Source organism: Limulus polyphemus, unplaced genomic scaffold (assembly GCF_000517525.1).
Source record: "Limulus polyphemus unplaced genomic scaffold, Limulus_polyphemus-2.1.2 Scaffold2588, whole genome shotgun sequence".
In the NCBI taxonomy this organism is placed as follows: Eukaryota; Metazoa; Arthropoda; class Merostomata; order Xiphosura; family Limulidae; genus Limulus; species Limulus polyphemus.
Window position 1 is genome coordinate 107,733 of NW_013668198.1, and position 19,218 is coordinate 126,950.

At 32.1% G+C, this 19,218-nt stretch overlaps 1 protein-coding gene across 3 annotated transcripts in view; it reads right to left on the reverse strand.

The window, feature by feature from the left end:
* The window catches only part of LOC106467367 (transmembrane protein 120A-like), a 25,206-nt gene that overhangs the window by 4,156 nt on the left and 1,832 nt on the right, over positions 1-19,218 (reverse strand). Inside the window, exons 2-8 of one of the 3 annotated variants that reach the window (XM_013927714.2) lie at positions 13,839-13,968; positions 12,661-12,779; positions 5,297-5,410; positions 3,923-3,982; positions 2,808-2,900; positions 2,301-2,390; positions 1,758-1,823 (exon numbers count right to left, since the gene is read on the reverse strand). In XM_013927714.2, the coding sequence (XP_013783168.1) occupies positions 1,758-1,823; positions 2,301-2,390; positions 2,808-2,900; positions 3,923-3,982; positions 5,297-5,410; positions 12,661-12,779; positions 13,839-13,922 (626 nt within the window). In that variant the 5' untranslated portion in view covers positions 13,923-13,968. Of the gene's footprint in view, positions 1-1,757; positions 1,824-2,300; positions 2,469-2,807; positions 2,901-3,922; positions 3,983-5,296; positions 5,411-12,660; positions 12,780-13,838; positions 13,969-18,233; positions 18,868-19,218 lie in introns of those variants that run through there. The other 2 variants (XM_022395532.1, XM_022395533.1) reach the window with 2 other exon arrangements.

The following is a 19,218-nucleotide window of genomic DNA, read 5'->3' on the forward strand; positions in this document are numbered from 1 at the left end:
GATGGCTTAAATGCTCACAGACTTCAGGTCTTTTAAGCATGTTGAACAAATAGGATGGCTTGAATGCTCACAGACTTCAAGTCCTTTAAGCATGTTGAACAAATGGGATGGCTTGAATCCTCACAGACTTCAGGTCTTTTAAGCATGTTGAACAAATAGGATGGCTTGAATGCTCACAGACTTCAGGTCCTTTAAGCATGTTGAACAAATGGGATGGTTTGAATGCTCACAGACTTCAAGTCATCTAAGCATGTTGAACAAATGGGATGGCTTGAATGCTCACAGACTTCAAGTCCTTTAAGCACGTTGAACAAATGGGATGGCTTGAATGCTCACAGACTTCAAGTCCTTTAAGCATGTTGAACAAATGGGATGGCTTGAATGCTCACAGACTTCAAGTCATCTAAGCATGTTGAACAAATGGGATGGCTTGAATGCTCACAGAGTTCAAGTCCTTTAAACGTGTATGGGACGTTGTTGACAGATACGCTAAAAATGCTCTGAAAACAGGACCATACCAACACCCTGATTTTAAGCATACAATACTGATGCTAGTCTGTCCTGGTTGTTTGTGGTGACTATGCTCAATATTGAAGAGAAATTTCATAAACCATTAAAGTGTATAGCCATTCTGACCAAAATATCCATTAACACGTAGGATAAATACTGTGTGTTTCAGAACGCATTAGAAATCTTTAGTGTTCTGATCTGTTGAACAATAAACTGACTGACAGGAGAGACATTATTTTATGACAGTAGTTATGCATTACCATAGTAAAAATTTTGTAAATTCTGTTAATTACTTTGTAGAGTGAAAATGCCAAAGCAAAAACACCCAAACTCAAACTACACATATCTAATATTCACAGAGAAAAAAAAAAGTCTTGATCTTATGACTCCAGTTTAGTACAAGCCTGTTTTTATGGTAATTTAATATTAAAAACTTCTGATAAAAAGTATGTTAACTATATAAATCAGAACTGAATTAATTTGAAAATAAACTTATCAATAACTGAAAACAGCCCTGTAAATATGAAACTGATTATAAACACTTCAGTATACCAGTGCCCACTTCTCTCACTGATAATGTTATTTTTAGCTGTAATTCCAATAATATACCACAAAATTCAACCAGGTTTAAATTATTTCTAAATCCATACACTAATGAAACAAAGCAAATTGCTCTTTATAATGAACTTTTTTTAAACTAAATTTCTAAACTAAAAAACTTGGAACTCATTGCTATATACACAATTAAACAATTCTCTTAAAAATGAATATTGTTATGGATGTAGATTTCTCAATAATTCTAATAGCATGTCATTTTTATAATACACTGTAATATGTAATATTAAGATAATACTATTAAATATTAGTTATTATTAATAGTACATGTATTATCAATAACAATATTTACATACTGCTATTTTGTATGTTTTGATTGATCACTTTTTGTTTCCAATTCACTAACTTGGATTTGGTGAGCTACGCTTGTTCTTTTACGTCATCAACCAAGTGCATTTAAGAACAGAACAGAAATAAGTAAAAAACAATGAAACAGTACTGTTACAGAAATAAACATGAAGGAGATGTCAGCAAGTGTTTTTCTCTCCGAGTTTAGATTATATGATTGTTTTGCATATATATATATATGTGTGATTACTTTGTTCCAAGACAAATAAAATAAAAGCTAACCCTAATTCATTTTAACTATAAATACCCTATGTTCACAATACATAGAGTTGAAAGAACCTCACCATACAATAATGACTCCTGCTTGAAGAGTCGTGAGGAAATGATTAGTTCTCCACCATCCTTTTATCCTGAAATGAAACAGAAGGACTGCATGTTATTCATACCAACTATGTCCTAAGTCAGAGGTTTTCAACACAAATTTTGTGGACAACATCCTTCAAATAGCTCACGACAACAGTTCACTTAAAAAGAAAACAGTGAATTATTACTGAATGCACACAAAAAATCATACTTTGCACCAAACTATCAACTATGATGTTATATGTTTGAGTTGTTTTGTCACATGCACACTTGGACGACTTTGATCGTGCACCACAAGAACTGGCTTCAGTATAGTCACGTCGCCAGCGCGTCGACAATGTGGCTAAGACGTTGCTTACGGTTTTGAGCATGTCTTGTGGCACATGAAACGTTGCGGACCCCTGCCCTAAATATCAATGGTAAACATATAAAACTGTAGTTTATTTTACATTTAAATAAATGAATTCGGAAATAGTTTAAAACTGATATTTTGTATTGAAAAATCATAGGCCAGATGGACTTACCTTGATCCATTAATAACAAGAATGCTTTCTCTTATCGTCAAAGTACAGTAGTACCAAACCAGAAGAAAGTGGAGTATGGAATCAAAAACTCTGAAACAAAAACAAATCTTTATCATCAAAGTACGGTAGTACCAAACCAGAAGAAAGTGGAGTATGGAATCAAAAACTCTGAAACAAAAACAAATCTTTATCATCAAAGTACGGTAGTACCAAACCAGAATAGATGTACTTTCCAAGAAAAAAGTAAAGCAAACAATAATATTAATAAAAAACAGTGCTATTTATTAAATGTCTTCGACTACTTGACATATAAATAGTATTACACTTGAGATTATGGTCTTCTTCAAACAACCGTGTTAAGTTGGTACTCAACATTATGACAAATATTGTTCAAAGACAATCATGCCAAAATACTGTAGTGTTATGTTTTAACAATGCAAGTGTGTGAAAATTCTTAAACAGTAAACAATGCTTATCTTTGATAATTATCAAACAAACAAAACTTACCTGTAATAAACAGCAATACATATACAAGATAAGACAAGAATAACTGTTGTCACAACCAACTTAAACTGTTCATATTCATCCTTATACTTGAACCTGAAAAAAAAATCTTTAATTAATAAAATAATTATAAGATACTGTCATTTAAACAAAGTAGAACTACAACACATTCCGTGAGTGCCTTCTGTCAACAGACAGAAATGGTTTGCCCATCAAGAGATTGAGAATTCGTTTTTAATTGCTGCGGGAACAAGACTCGTAGTATGTTAAGTATTTTTTATGATATATACACAGGGATGAAACTCTGTCAAAAAAAAAAGTAGAGGTACTCAGCTAGGTGAAGTGGACCTGTTTTTGAAAAAGAAAATCTATGTGTAAACATAAAAAAATGACAATTTGAGTGTCAATGAATAAATGCTTTCTGACGGAACAATGGAACGCATGCACATCCAAAAAAAATCAGCTCAAATAAGTCCTGATACCAGTACTGCCTTAAAAAATAAGTTCAGAATTTCACCCCTGTATAAACAGTTTGCACATTATACATCAATAAGGGGCTAGTCAGCTTGATATCCTGGGCTATTTTTATAGAATCAGCCCATTTTGTTGATATATGAAACTCAGGTATGAACTTATTTCACAGACTTTAAAAACAACAAAAAACATAGAATATATATACATATGTATATTGATATTTTACAAATTTTATTGCTTAAATATCATGCTTATAGTTTCACAAAATCTACCCATCCGCCCCCCTCGTGACCTTAATCTGAATTAGTGTGGGGTTGGCCAATATTTCTTTTTTGGTAAACCAATAAATTTTACACCTGAATGGCTGGCACAATTGGAATTTCAATAACAAAGAAAACTTTAAACATAATAATTTACAAATATTTATTAAACTATTTATAATCCATTTGTTAATATGGTGCTATTACCAATATAAAAAAAAAACAGTTATACAGCTGTGCTGGATTTCAACTTGAATAGAAAGTACACTTAACACATAAGTATGAAATGAAGTTTTCCTCCAAAAATGTACATTACACTTTGTTTATAAAATTTTAAATGACAGTATTTTGGTGTAGATATTTTAATCTAGTATTTTAAATTACCTGTCATCTTTATTGAGAAGAGACACATTGACACTTCCTAGGATGACCTGAAGATAAGGCCTTGAAAAAAAGAAAATAAAAATTGCATTATTTTAATTATAATTCTTTAAGCATTTCAAAGAAGGTAACATTTTGAATATGCATGGACTTGGTCCATTGGACTGCCCCTTATTGGAAAAGGAATACTGACTATAATTCCAAATTTACACAAAATGTAGAAAGCTTTTAGTAAAATGTACAAGTCCATTGTACACAAAAAATCAGATGAATCAGACTCTGACAAGTCAGAGCGCAAGATGATGTTTTTGTGAAGTATCAAGATACTTTTATCCATCGTACAGTCTGCATTTTGTACTTGCATAACCTCCTAGATGCACGTTTCATTTTTTTTCAGTACCCCTGTATATCATATTTGGTATTTACTCTCTTCTACCAGGTAAAATTAATAGTTGATAACTTTGACATTAAATACATAATACCATGTTGAATGGTACTCTGTAAAAGGTACACTTTGACCCTCACCTGTGCACGTAATGCTAATCTGAAAGCAGGGATATATCAGTAGGTACTCAACATCAAAGGAGTAGTTCAGTATTATGTAAGTATAGGTCAACTCCAGATGAAACATTAACTGGTATTTTTTAACCCTTAATTACTTAAGTGAGGGCCACATGAAAACTATCCAAATAATAATGGGTCCAAATCTATTAAGTATGCAAGTATTTAAGGTTTAAATCCAGTGTTGAACATTATGAACTCATTCTTACATCGACAGAACCACATACTGCCAGATATTTTTTCAATGTATTACTACATGTAATAATTATATATTAATTTCCAAACAAGAGGTTAATGTAATCAAATTATGCAGTACTTTGTGCTACCTATAAATGTTAATCTTTATAACATTTGAAGCTCATTTATTTTATTCAATTACACATAAAGATGTCGAGGGGAACATAGTAATGGTTTTGGATTTTTAAGAGGTTTACTTGATATAAAAAATATAAATAAAATTTTCAATTATAGGAGAAATGAACCATTTATATATTGTTCTCATTCCCAGACCTCCCTTAATACAAGAAATGTAAGTTCATAATGTCCATTATATCTCACTTAATTATAGTTTTCACTGACTTAAAAATCCAAGTGTTAAAATGCTTTTTTCAAATTAAACTAATATCATTACAGCATTAGTTACTCTTAGCTTGAATCTGATTATAGCTGATCTATAAATTTTATACTCGCATACACACAAACTAACACTGAGTAATCCAATCCTTTAAAAATGTACAGCTACTATGTCTGCATTACAGAGAGACACTTGTATCTTTTGTCCTGTAGACTGGAACACCTACGGTATATGTGACTTACCCATTTTTACTAGGTAATTGTTCTTCTAAGTCATGTAATTGTTCCTTCCTGCATGCTATCTTCCTGTTCAATTCTTGTAGCTCTACGCTGTCATCCTCATTGACCTGCTTGATTCTAACAAAAGTAATTTTGTTAGTACAATTTCACCACCATAGATTTGTTGATTATAAAACCAGGATGTAAAAATTATTCAGTAAATTATTGGTTGCTATGTGTAGAGGGCTTACAGAACACAATAATAATTCAAAAACTAGAAGAAATTACTTAAAATGGAATAAGTACTTGTCTCAATTAGTCCAATATTATAATATTTCACAATCATTAACAAGAGAGACAGCCAATATTCACCATCTAAAGCTCATACTACTGTTATGCTTCATTTGTTTGAGTTGACCCAACATATTACACTAGGAATAATCATAGTCTCATTGCCTACAGGGTGACTGAAAAGTCTGGAACCATAGGTGATTTGTATCTTCTCTTAATTTCAGATACGTCACTGATTATGGCGCTGTTAAAGCATGAGAAGATCAAGTTTATCCTGCTGTTAATCCAAACTTGTTTTGAATTACAAAAACAGCATATTCTGTAAACTTTGTTGAAGTGTTCATGGTTCCAGACTTTTTCGGACACCCTATATTTTCTTGAAAAAAATAAGTAGGTGTAAAATGTTTTTTTTTATAATAACATAGATTAAGTGTAAAATGTTTTTTTTATATTAACATAGGTTAAGTGTTAAATATTTTTTTTAATAACTTAGTTTAAGAGTCGAATGTTTTTTTTATAATAACATAGTTTAAGAGTCAAATGTTTTTTTTATAATAACATAGTTTAAGAGTCAAATGTTTTTTTATAATAACATATTTCAAGAGTCAAATGAGGCCATAAAGCACATACTCCGCTTCAGTAGCACAAATATTTTTTTATAATAACATAGTTTAAGAGTCAAATGAGGCCAAAAAAGCACATACTCCACTTCAGTAACACAAATATTTTTTTATAATAACATAGTTTAAGAGTCAAGTGAGGCCATAAAGCACATACTCCACTTCCACAGCACAAATGTTTTTTTATAACATAGATTAAGAGTCAAATGAGGCCATAAAGCACATACACTGCTTCAGTAACACAAACAACTTTTTTATAACATAGTTTAAGAGTCAAATGTTTTTTTAATAACATAGTTTAGGAGTCAATTGTTTTTTTATAATAACATATTTCAAGAGTCAAATGAGGCCATAAAGCACATACTCTGCTTCAGTAACACAAATATTTTTTTTTATAATAACATAGATTAAGAGTCAAATGAGGCCATAAAGCACATACTCCACTTCAGTAACACAAATGTTTTTATAACATATTTCAAGAGTCAAATGAGGCCATAAAGCACATACTCCACTTCAGTAACACAAATGTTTTTTTTTCATAATAACATAGTTTACAAGTCAAATGAGGCCATAAAGCACATACTCCGCTTCAGTAAAACAAACAATTTTTTTATAATAACATAGATTAAGAGTCAAATGAGGCCATAAAGCTCATACTCCACTTTAGTAACACAAACAACTTTTTTATAATAACATAGATTAAGAGTCAAATGAGGCCATAAAGCACATACTCCACTTCAGTAACACAAACAATTTTTCTTCACTAATAAACTATCATACGGCTTCTAAAGCCATCTATGTGGTTACAAAAGTCAGAGAAAGAATTTTTTTTAAAAAGAATAAGTGACCATTATTAAAAGAGGTTGTAGTTAATAACAAAGGTTTCCAGTTTGGTGCTGAGAGAGTCATATGAACTCTTCCTTTTAATCGTTAAGACTAGCCACAACAGCAGATAAAAGTCTGAATTGAGACGGTAGCCATATTTTACATTAGATGTGTAATATTAAATACACTTTTGTCTCTTATGTTACAATTGAATTCCACATGGAGCTGAAAGAGTGATTTAACAAGATGTTAGTGTAATCAACTAAAGCTAACAAAAACAAAATAATGATTAAGAAAATGGTAGGAAAAAAAAAGTTGTAGAAGATCAACCAGTTTGGGAAACAGATCTATATATTTCACTAGCATGGGAAAGCATGAGACCAGAAGATATTATAAGACAGCACAAGTGGAAAACAACAAGCGCTTCTTGTCTCGGTTAGATCTTACATTAGAAAATGATAGAGTAAAGAAAGACCAACTTCATACGATCTCTACTTTCCAGTATAGCTGAATGAATGAATCGAAATAATTGATTACTCATGAGCAAGGATTACACAAGTTAATGTCTTGTAAACTAATCGATTAATCAACCATATTGTTGGTGTGAACATGCTTTGTAGTCACTATGAGAAAAACCTATACGCTGGACAGGTGAAGTGAAGAAAAGGTGTCACTGGCCACTATTCAGTTCTTCCCATTATATAGCCACACAATAGTAGATATAGTACACAAACTCTTTGGTTTGGAATACTAAGTTTATTTATTAATTGATTAATGTCACAAAAACAATAGACTAATCAGAATACTGACAATATGCTTGTTTGTTATTAAGCATAAAGCTACATAATTTTGAACAGCTAACTAGAAGAATGGCAGCTGGCTGGCAGCACCCACTGCCAGCCTCTAGATACTTAAGTGTTAAATAAAGTGTAAATTTATTTATTTTTTGCATTGTCTTATGTTTCTAATTTAAAATTGGATAACTGCACTCGTTAAAGTTGTAAGAGCAGGTGCAGATCTAAGGGAGGGATCCAGGGGTGAAATCCCTTCTTGCCCATTTTTTCAGAAATTAATAACTAATTAAATATTGGATAAGAAGTCACAAATCTTGAGTTGTGGGGTCCAGACCCACATTTTTAAGGAATTAATAACTATTCTTTAATGTTGTTTAAGCAGACATGAATCTAGAAGAGGGGTACAGTGCTTTATAAGTAGCCGCAGATCTACGGAACATCCATACCCATTCCCCTTCATTTTTTTTCAGAAATTAATAAAAAAAAACACAGACAGACATCCTCAGGCTACCATATAGTATCAAAAAGAAACATCAGATGTTAATGTTTACATTTGATTTGGTATTAATTACCATAAAATATTTTCGAGGTGTTTTGAGATCAAAAAAGCTGATATTTACAACGATCCAATTAAGGCCTCAGCCGGTAACTGATTATTTCTAAGCTAATGCAAGAACATAAATGTTAATAAAAATGTTATCATGGTAAATTTACCAGATAAATTAACAATGTGTTTCAACAATACCATTCATTCAACAAAAATTTTACTACATAATATGTCAAATGCATATTACAGGTTCGATTAGAATTTACTATTCAAGCCAATTGAAGCTCTGTACTATCAGTTATAGTTTGTGTTTTAGTGGAACTCTCCTGAAGAAGCTATTAAACGAAATGTTGAGTGTCCAATTAAAGAAAAATAAAAAATTTGGTGTTATAAGGTTGACTATTACTAGTACTAAAAGTTCTTTAGACTTTAGAGATTTGTTTTCATCAAAGTATTGTTTAGAATACCTGCAGCTCTTATAACTAGATTTTTTGTAGAATCAACTTTTCACTGTTTAGAATTTAGAATTCTCACAAAAAAGATACATTACTTATATTTGATGTCTAAAATAAGTGAAAATACAAGCAGTATGACTGTATATGTAACAACTTTTTAAAAATATTTCAAAACTGGCATCCCATTTACCAACACTATAACTTTTTCCTTAATATATTTATAACTAATTATAACTATTTAATTGCAATTGAAATTAAATAGTTTGAAATGTTTGTTTCTGTTTTTATTTTCATATCAATCACTTTACTAGAAATAAAGATGCAGACTTTGAAATTTCTGGATTATAACCTGACTGAGCTAACCATTTATAGAATATATTAAAATTTACTTTAACTTCCTTTGACTTATTTAGGTTACTTTAGGACTACTTGGTCAACACTGATTAATCTAGAATACAATATCATCACACAGCTAAAATTTACTCTAACTTCCTTTGACTTATTTAGGTTACTTTAGGACTACTTGGTCAACATTGATTAATCTAGAATACAATATCATCACACAGCTAAAATTTACTCTAACTTCCTTTGACTTATTTAGGTTACTTTAGGATTACTTGGTCAACACTGATTAATCTAGAATACAATATCATCACACAGCTAAAATTTACTCTAACTTCCTTTGACTTATTTAGGTTATTTTAGGACTACTTGGTCAACATTGATTAATCTAGAATACAATATTATCACAAAGCTAACTGGTATCATATAATTGTAAAAATGAAACATTACTGCAGCTAGTTATGAAAAAATTTAACAGTGTCGTTACTTGTTTAAACAATAATAATATGTTACTCCTACCTATCTTCTGGGTTTATTCATATTCATTCCTAATGGATTTCAAACTTTTTAAAATAATGTTATAACTATCTAAAGTTTTATTTTACAAAATAAATTGATGTTACTATATTTTTTACTTTGGCTAAGAACTTGTTTGTCTGATAAATAAAATCAGTTACAATTATTCATTTCTCTTGGTTAGTTACAAAGCATTTGAGTAACTGTGTAGTTATACACACAACACTTAAGACTCCAACACTGTGGTAAACTTGGTAATAAACATGTAAAACAATACTAAGTTTTCTAGATTAACAAGTATGAAAATATAAACACCATATTTTTGCAACAAGTGAATGATAATTGAATAAACTTTTCATTGTTTCTAGTTGTTAACCAATGCAGTTGTATTGCCTGTATCTTATTTTTTCATGTATAAAGTTTAGGATTAAAAAATTAACATAATTTTAAACTAATTTGCTGAAGTCAAATGATGGCTTGTTTTGGCTTTTCATAATTTTTACCACTTGTTAAAATATTTTGAAACACAAATTTTTAATTCAGTTCTATATGTTAATTCTAACTATATTTAAAAAATAAGAGTTGATATTTTGTCAGTTCCTGACATCTATTTCAGGAAATTCATGAATGAAAAAAAACAAAGTTATATTTTCATTTCTGCACATGTTCAGAGTTTTGCCTGTAAACAAAACAACTCACTTGATGATTATTTTTTTATTTTTCTGCTCATCCCAAAGAATAACTTTATTTTTGCTTAGAACCCATCACCCCTTGAGAATACTGTATCCATTTCATGATTTTCAAATGTTTCCTTTAGTTTTTGTACAAGCCTTGATTGGAACCCTATGGTTCCATGTCAAGTGGTTTAATCATTTACAAATGAAACACAGCTTTGAAAGCAGCTATAACCAATGCTACCTCTAATTTTTTAAATCCATGTGCAGAATGAATCTTTTCATGTGCACCAGTATCACGGTAATGTGCATTACCAGTTTTTTTTTAGGGGTGAGGGGTATTTTTATACCATTGACCCTACTGGATCATTAGGCTACTTTGCAATGCTACTGGTTGGTTATTTGGGCTTTAGGCCTATCGACTTCCAGGGTCATTAAGGCCATCAATGTGTTGAGAATCATCACCATTACTGAGGATGTTTGCAGCCAGAATAATGAAATGTGTGGCATTTGATTGGTTGTTGTGCGGCCATGCAGCCTAGAGGGAACACTGGCTATAAGGAAAGATTAAATATGATTGGATAGAACAAGAATTAGACTATCATGTAATAGCTAAGGTTTAAGATTATTTTTTATCATTTCTGTAGACATTCCTTTTAGTTCCATTCATTTCTGAATTATGAAATTATTTCTGTGTTAAATCATATCTCTTTGAAAGCTACAGAAAACTGTCTTCAATGAAAAGAAGTCAAATAACTTGAGATAAGGTATGGGTTTAATGGCTAACAATGAAAACTTTATTAGTGTGATGGTGGTACTAATCATCATTAGTGATTCATTCACCAAGTTGCAAATGTCCAGATTATCTTTAAGAAAATTGTGTCAAAATATTTTTTAGACAAAAAAAGTTTTCTCTAAGATGCATAAATGTCAACCTTCAGACGAGGTCTATGATATGAAGCCAAGGGTAATTAAAAAATGAAATAAAACAAGCCCCAAAAGAATGTCAACGAAAATAGGAAGATTAATACCATTTTAGAATAATGCAGTGGTTGAAAAAGGCTATCGAAGCAACTCGCATCCATGGTAAAATGTAATCGAATGACGAGCCTGTCGATTAATCAATTTAGAAATACAATTAATAGCTCAGCTCTAATGGGCAGTTTCAACCTATGCCATTCAGAAACTGCTTATACAAAGGCAATGAAAAGGTCAAACAGGATAATCTCATAGTTAAAGGAAAATTTCAGTATCCTCGGTTAATCTAAAACACATTGAACAGAAGGGTGTTGTTAAATTGACTTGAATGAACAAAAGAAAAGGTAATGACAGCTAGAGCTGTAAGAGGTTCACTTCTAGTATAAAATACTTTTTCTAAGAGGCTAAGAAGAATAGTGTCAGTAGTGTAATGGATCAAATGCACTGACTGAACATGAAGAAAAACTTAAAAAATGAGGGAAAATTGTTTTGATGAAATACTTCTACCTGCCTTAGAATCGAAACAAATGTAAATCAATGGCATAAAATTTGTTAGGTTTTTGTCTGAGCTACTACTAAAGAGAAGTGTTTATCCAAGAATGTAAAAGTTAAAATTTGTTGTAAACAGAAAAAAAAAAGAAAGCTGTCAGGATAAATTATATATCAGGACTGATTATGCTGTCCAAAAGGAAGCCACAATGAATGATAAAACTCACAGTCAGTAACTAGTGTAACCCAAGTGTAACTGAAAGTATACTTTCCAGAGGGCTACTGAAATGACACATAAAGATAAGCACCTTGAATGATCACGCTTACTTTCCAAAGGCTCTATGTGAAGATTGAAGTTTCTTTTAAACTTGGATTTGTTAGCTAAATATCGGGTTAGCTTTCCTATCACCCTAGTGAGTAGTTATTTCCCTTGTCTATTTTTGTATGGTTATTTTATTTTAAACAATCCATATTATATTTGTTGGTGATAAAAATGTCCTCTAAAGTATTATTGTAATTAAACTCAAAACTTTATTTGTAGTGATATTTCTGTTGCCTAATTTCCATATGTAAAACTATAAATGTTTGTGTTTCAGATCACTTACATAATGCTTTTATTGTTTGATTCCTTCTCAGAAAATCTTGTAATGCACAGGTCCTCACAACCTGGCTTATTGTAAAATTATAATGATGTAACAACAGAGAGAGAGACCATAATACAGTAATTCAATTGAAATTTTGATATATAACTCAACCACAACTACTCCTTCGGTGTCTATCAGCCTTCTTTCTAATATATAAACAATACATGAAATTATTCACAAAAGCAGTGTAACAAAACATACAATTGAACTCACTGTTTTAGGCTTTGAGAAATCTGTCCCAAACGATATCTTTGGTGTGTTATTCCTTTGGCACATTTGACTTGAAATTTAACAATTTCATCTAAAGCTTTTCCATAAGCCTTCTGTGTAGTCTAAAAAGAAAATAACAGTAATTGTAGGTGTATAATGTATAATTCCAAAACCAGTTTATGTAAAGAACAAATTAGAATATATGTTCATTTTATTTATTGTCTAGTGATACAAAATACTTAAAAAATAAATATGTCAGTGAAACTTTCTGCAAAGCTATCAAAAGATTGAAAAAAATATATAATTTCAAATGACCACTACTTTCACTCTTAAAAGTTTCCAACAGAAATATATACAATTTACAAATAGAGCTTCTTTAAGTACTACTATTTAATCTGCTTTAAACTACTGATGACAAGTTTTTTTTCAACAGCAGCAGTAATAGCTGGGTTTTAACAATAAAAGCCTTACTGTTACAATAATAGTATTGGTGGGAAGTTTCCATTCTTTTTTTTCAATCAATCTTCTCAGCTTTATTGGGACTGCACTAACACAATAGTTAACACTTGCCTTTTCAACAACTGTTTATCACCATAGAATCATTGTTTTTTATTTTGATTACAAGCATTCTTTGAGATGCAAAATATACTATACAAATAAAATTCTTAAACTATAACCATGACTTCTTTATCACAGTAAATGATAAAAGAACTTCAAATTGTTCAAACCAACAATATTCATTACAAAATACCTACTATCATGATGTGAGGCTGAATTCTTATACCTCAGAGAATTATTCAAATTCAATTAGGCCCAACTATTATCAGGATTTTTGTTTTTTTAAAGTTACAAATATTTTATTTTTAATCCGTTAAAACCAACCCAGTACGTGCAAAACATTTTCATTAGTAGTAGTAGAGCAAATTCAGGGTTACTTTAAACATCAAGTACATTCAATTCTGTTGTATTTGATACGAGTTTATTAGTATTAATGAGTATTACGTGTCACTGTCAACTTTCAAGTATACTATATGTCCATGGTCATGGCTATTATTTTGACACATTGTACTTTAGTAGGCTAGATGCGACACTTAGCACTAATTTTATTTAAATGCTCACGAAATAATCAGTTATAAGAGTAGACAATATAAAAATGCTTATTCCCCTAATTACTGACAAACCTCAAGTTCTTTAAAATCTTCATTAAGCTGATTCCACTCTTCTATTAAACCGATTACATCAAAGTTTTCTGATGCAATCGCCATCTTTTTCTTATTGTGGCGGCCTCTAATATTTCCGAATAGTTCATTTCTGATCGTTGTTATGAGGAATCAATTTTGAATTTTTAAAACAAATAAATTTAATTATAATTATACAAAAATATTATATTGGTTACATTTAATTATAACTTATTTTAATTTTCTAGATTACAATAAATGTTTTTGTCTTTTATTCAGCTTAAAATTGTGTAAAATAGTCAAAAGTTAAATGCATGCTCTATAACGAAGTTCAAATATGAAGTCTGAAATTATTTGTTTGTTCGAGAGCCAAACTACAGAAAATTCTATATGTGCTATTTCCACTAAAAAAAAATCGGGTTTTAGTATTGTAAATTCACAAACTTACTGTTGACCCACCGAGAGACAAGTCTAGAGGTAAGATTAATTCACAGCATTTGAGTCTTGTTTAAAATATTCTTATCTTACTTATTTATGTACTCTTATAAATAACTAGTAAAACTGTGTAAACAAATAATACATTATCAGTCTTATTTCTTTATTGTAGTAGCGTTGTACTTTCGTTGGTTGTTGCTTTTACATTATCTGGTGAAAATAATTTAATATCAAGTCATCGTAATGAAAAACAAATTAATTTATTCCTTTAATGTGTCTATAAACTTAAACATTCTGGTGAAATGTAGGCCACGCTTATAAATGACGTTAACTGTATTACACTAACGTAACAGAACTCAACTTGTATGAATATGCTCAATTTGCGCGATAGCTAACACAGATATAAATACTTCACTAAAAAAAACAAAAAAACACTGTACTCTATCTGTAGCGAGTAAACAAATTTTATATTATCATTATTGTTTGTCTATCAATTAGCTTATCACAAAATTCATATGTAAAAGTTAAACTTTAATCTGGAAACCTGATTGATATCTTGATAAATCTACGTTGTAATGTTTATGTGTCTTTCTATTCAAATATGTCTCAAACAAAAATGATACTTTTCACTATAATAACTCAGTGATCTGATCCATTGATTTAATATTTAATTTGAAGCTATTATTGATAAACCAAACAAAATCTAATGGCTAACATATTATCTACAGACTTATTAGAAACTTCATAAATGTTAGTTTGTGCTGTAAATATATAAAAGAAATCAAGAGATAATAAGCTCTCAAATAAAATAAAAAGAATTAAATGTGAAAGAAAATGAATGTAACAGTTGATAAAAATACTAAAAGGACGGAATTGTGCTAAGTGTAATTGTCTTATTTTGTTAAGAGCAGCGGAACTACACAATGAGCTATCTGTGCTCTGCCCACCTCTTGTATCGAAACTCAATTTTTAGTGTTATAAGCCCTCAGATTTATTGCTGAACCACCAGAGGGCAAGTGTAACTGAAAGTATTTTTGTTTCTTATATAAGCAGAAAACTATACAATGATATCGAAACCCAGTTATTTGCATTATAGGCCTTCAGTCTTACCGCTGAGCTGTTTCTTGAATAAACGTTCCACGTTAGCTCAGTGATAAGTTAGCGTAGTTATTATAATAAAAACGAGGGCTCGATTTAGGGCGATGTACAGAACGAAAACAACCTATTGTGTAGTTTTTGGGATAACACAACAACAACTTGAAATAAAATATTTTATATTTTTATTTAACGAAAAAAAAATGCTTCTCTGTTGATCTATCACAGATTTCTGCGATAAACAAGACAAAGGATGTGAGGTTAAAAACAAAATTGTAAATGAGCGTTGTCACAGTCGAAAAAAACTTTTAATTATTCTCTTAGTGTATAATACATTGTTGTTGTTTTTTTGTTTGAGATTTTCTGTAAACTATCTGGTGAAAATAATTCAAAAAGTCAAGTCCACGTATTGAAAAGACATTAATTAATTTCCTCCTACTTTGAACTGAATGTGGAAATAATTCAAGAAACTTGTATTTCAAGCTAATTCATTTGATTCAAGTTTTTCAAGTCCATTACAGGGGGGCCCGGCATGGCCAGGTGGTTGGGGCGCTCGACTCGCAATCTGCGGGTCGCGGGTTCGAATCCCCGTCACCAAACATGCTCGCCTTTTCAGCTGTGGGGGCGTTATAATGTGACGATCAATCTCACTATTCGTTGGTAAAAGAGTAGCCCAAAAGTTAGCGGTGGGTGGTGATGACTAGCTGCCTTCCCTCTAGTCTTACACTGCTAAATTAGGGACGGCTAGCACAGATAGCCCTCGTGTAGCTTTGCGCGAAATCCATAACAAACAAACAAACTAAACTGAAAATTAAAAACTGATTCAATCTACCGGCTAGTTAAAGAATCTTTATTTTCTGATCTATCTTTTTGGCTATCCTTTTTTTAATGCTTCACTGAACACTATATCTGTAATATTCCCTCGAATTTACTAGAATACTATGATGTCAAATCTTTCCGAATTTTCTAAGCCTATCTTAATATCATCATTACTAAAACACCATACATATAATAGACATTTCACCTTTATAAGAAGTCTAGTCTTTTTATTTCAATTTTCTCTTGTCCAGGATTGCTCATCAGAGGTTGATTTCTCCAAAACTGGTATAATTCAGCAAGAGGTGAATCGAATGATAGATTAGGCTTCATATTCATTTTTAGTATCAAGTTAGCATGAACTGGGGTTCTCTTCCCGAGTATATGTATATTTAGTGTGATAGTTGGTATAGCAAATATAACGATTGTGTGATACCGCATTAGGACCCTAGTCTGACTTGAAAAGGCCCGGCATGGCCAGGTGGATAAGGCGCTCGACTCGCAATCTGAAGGTCGCGGGTTCGAATCCCCTTCCCACCAAACATGCTCGCCCTTTCAGCCGTGGGAGCGTTATAATGTGACGGTCAATCCCACTATTCGTTGGTAAAAGAGTAGCCCAAGAGTTGGCGGTTGGTGGTGATGACTAGCTGCCTTCCCTCTAGTCTTACACTGCTAAATTAGGGGCTGCCTTCTCTATAGTCTTACACTGCTAAATTAGGGACGGCTAGCGCAGATAGCCCTCGTGTAGCTTTGCACGAAATTCAAAAACAAACAAACCCATATCAATTGGTTCTACAGTTCTCCCACCATTTATTCACTTACACCCAATGATTAAAGTGGACATTTGGAGAATGGGGAAACTGCTTAACCCACTAGTTACTTCCTTTTAGGAAACTTAAATATATCAACTATTCATTACAACATTTTCAGGTCTATACTGTATATTAGAGAATCGCCAGTTATCATCAGTTTTATATACATTGGACGACTTTGCGTGACAAGGTATTAGGTTCCTCATGCCCATCGCCCCACATTTACATAACTGTGGTTAGTTAGCAGCGATTTCAATCTTGCCCAGTTTAATGCTCTTCGTAATAGTTCCTCCACATACTTTAGATCATCTCTATAATATTATTTCAGCTTCCCTTGGCCCCTTATTCCATATAGCTCTGGTGCCGGGGTGCCCTAAGGCTCACCCTCACTTTAATCACTGCTTATACCGTTCCTATATATACATAGGTATCTTTATATATTCCAAGGCCGAATTTTTATACGTACTTTCAATTTTATAAATAAAAACCGTATTATTCTAGGTTTCTGTATTTTTCTAACATCTCCTGGTGTTAAGAGCGCTCGACTCATAATCTGTGGCTCTAACTCCGTCACATAACATGATGCATGCTCTTTCAGCAATATGGACGTTATAATGTGGTCCCACTATTTGATTAGAGTAGCTTAAGAGGCGGGTGGCGTTGATTAAATGTCCTTTCTTCAGTGTATCACTTATAGACCTCTAGTGGCTGTGCACAAAATTAAAACCAAAGAAACAAACAACTCTTCCAATGTCTTAAGTAAAGCTATTTCGTTGCAAGTCTTCGACTTTTCTCTCCTCAAACTATGTGTTAACCTTTTATTGTTTTCACTGCAACTCGTACTACCGTGAAGACGCCCTCTGGTCTTAATTTGTGGATGTGATTCTTTAATTTTGTGAGTATTATGCTTTAATTTCCCGATCTCCTTAATATATTAATGATGAGAACTGTAAATGTTACTAGTATTAGGGTAGAGGACCACTCCTGGTAAACCTAAATTTAACCATATCCTTTCAAACCAGTAAAGTGCTTATGGCTTATACTTTTAAATGTTTGTCAAAGTTTATTCTTCTGACGCTACTTAATCACAACCTTATCCCCCCCCCTTTTTTTCCTTTCTTAAATATTTGTGTGGACTGGCAGTTTTCTTTTTTTCGAAAGTTACAGTTTATAAGACATTTTCACATTCTCCTATATATGATAGTCAGCATGTCTTTCAAAGGGGAAATATTTTACGTACCTTTGAACTTCTTTCCTTTCCCCATTTTCTAGGTGATCTGTAACAGTAGTTATCGTTATTCATATTTATTTTTCTTTATTTAAAATGTTGTCCATGTCTACGCCGATTTGGTAACTTTCCATGATAGAAGTGTGGTCATCTTTTAAAAGGGAAGATATGTTAAGATTAAGTATCTTAGCAACCTGGGCGTTTTTGTTGTTTCCTCTTTTATCTCCTTTTTCTTTTCATTGGTTGAGCTGGCTGATGTATCTTCCATCATGGTTGTTGTTCTGATTGTGGCACTTCTGATCCAAGGTTTCTGGGCTCACCCAGTGGCACAGCGGTAACTCTGCGGACTTATAACACTAAAATCCGGGTTTCGATACCCGTGGTGGATCAGAGTGTGGCACTTCTGATCCAAGGTTTCTGGGCTCACCCAGTGGCACAGCGGTAACTCTGCGGACTTATAACACTAAAATCCGGGTTTCGATACCCATGGTGGGTACAACTTAGATAGCCCATTGTGTAGCTTTGCGCTTAACTACAAACGAACTAACAGTTTCTGGATATATAAGGAAGTTGTTGACCTATTTTGTTTAGGTGGTCTGTGGGCATAGATCTTAGGTGGAGACGATATTTCGAGTTTCTTTTTCGATAAGCTTCGCCAGACCCACATCTCGATTACACCTCATAAATACACATTGAAGCAGGATATATGACGTGTTACTGACGCTGCCATCTGTTGGTGATTACAAGTAGTTCGACAATCAAGATAAAGTGTTCTGGAAATTTATTTTTATTCTTTAACCTATGTCGGCAGTAATTTTCACAGTGAAATTGTCTCCACGGATATTAGATTGGAATTGTTTGTTTGTTTGCAATTAAGCACAAAGCTACACAATGGGCTATCTGTGCTCTGCCCACCACGGGTATCGAAACCCGGATTCTAGCGTTGTAAGTCCGCAGACATACCGCTGTGCCACTGGGGGGCAAAGAATTGATTTTT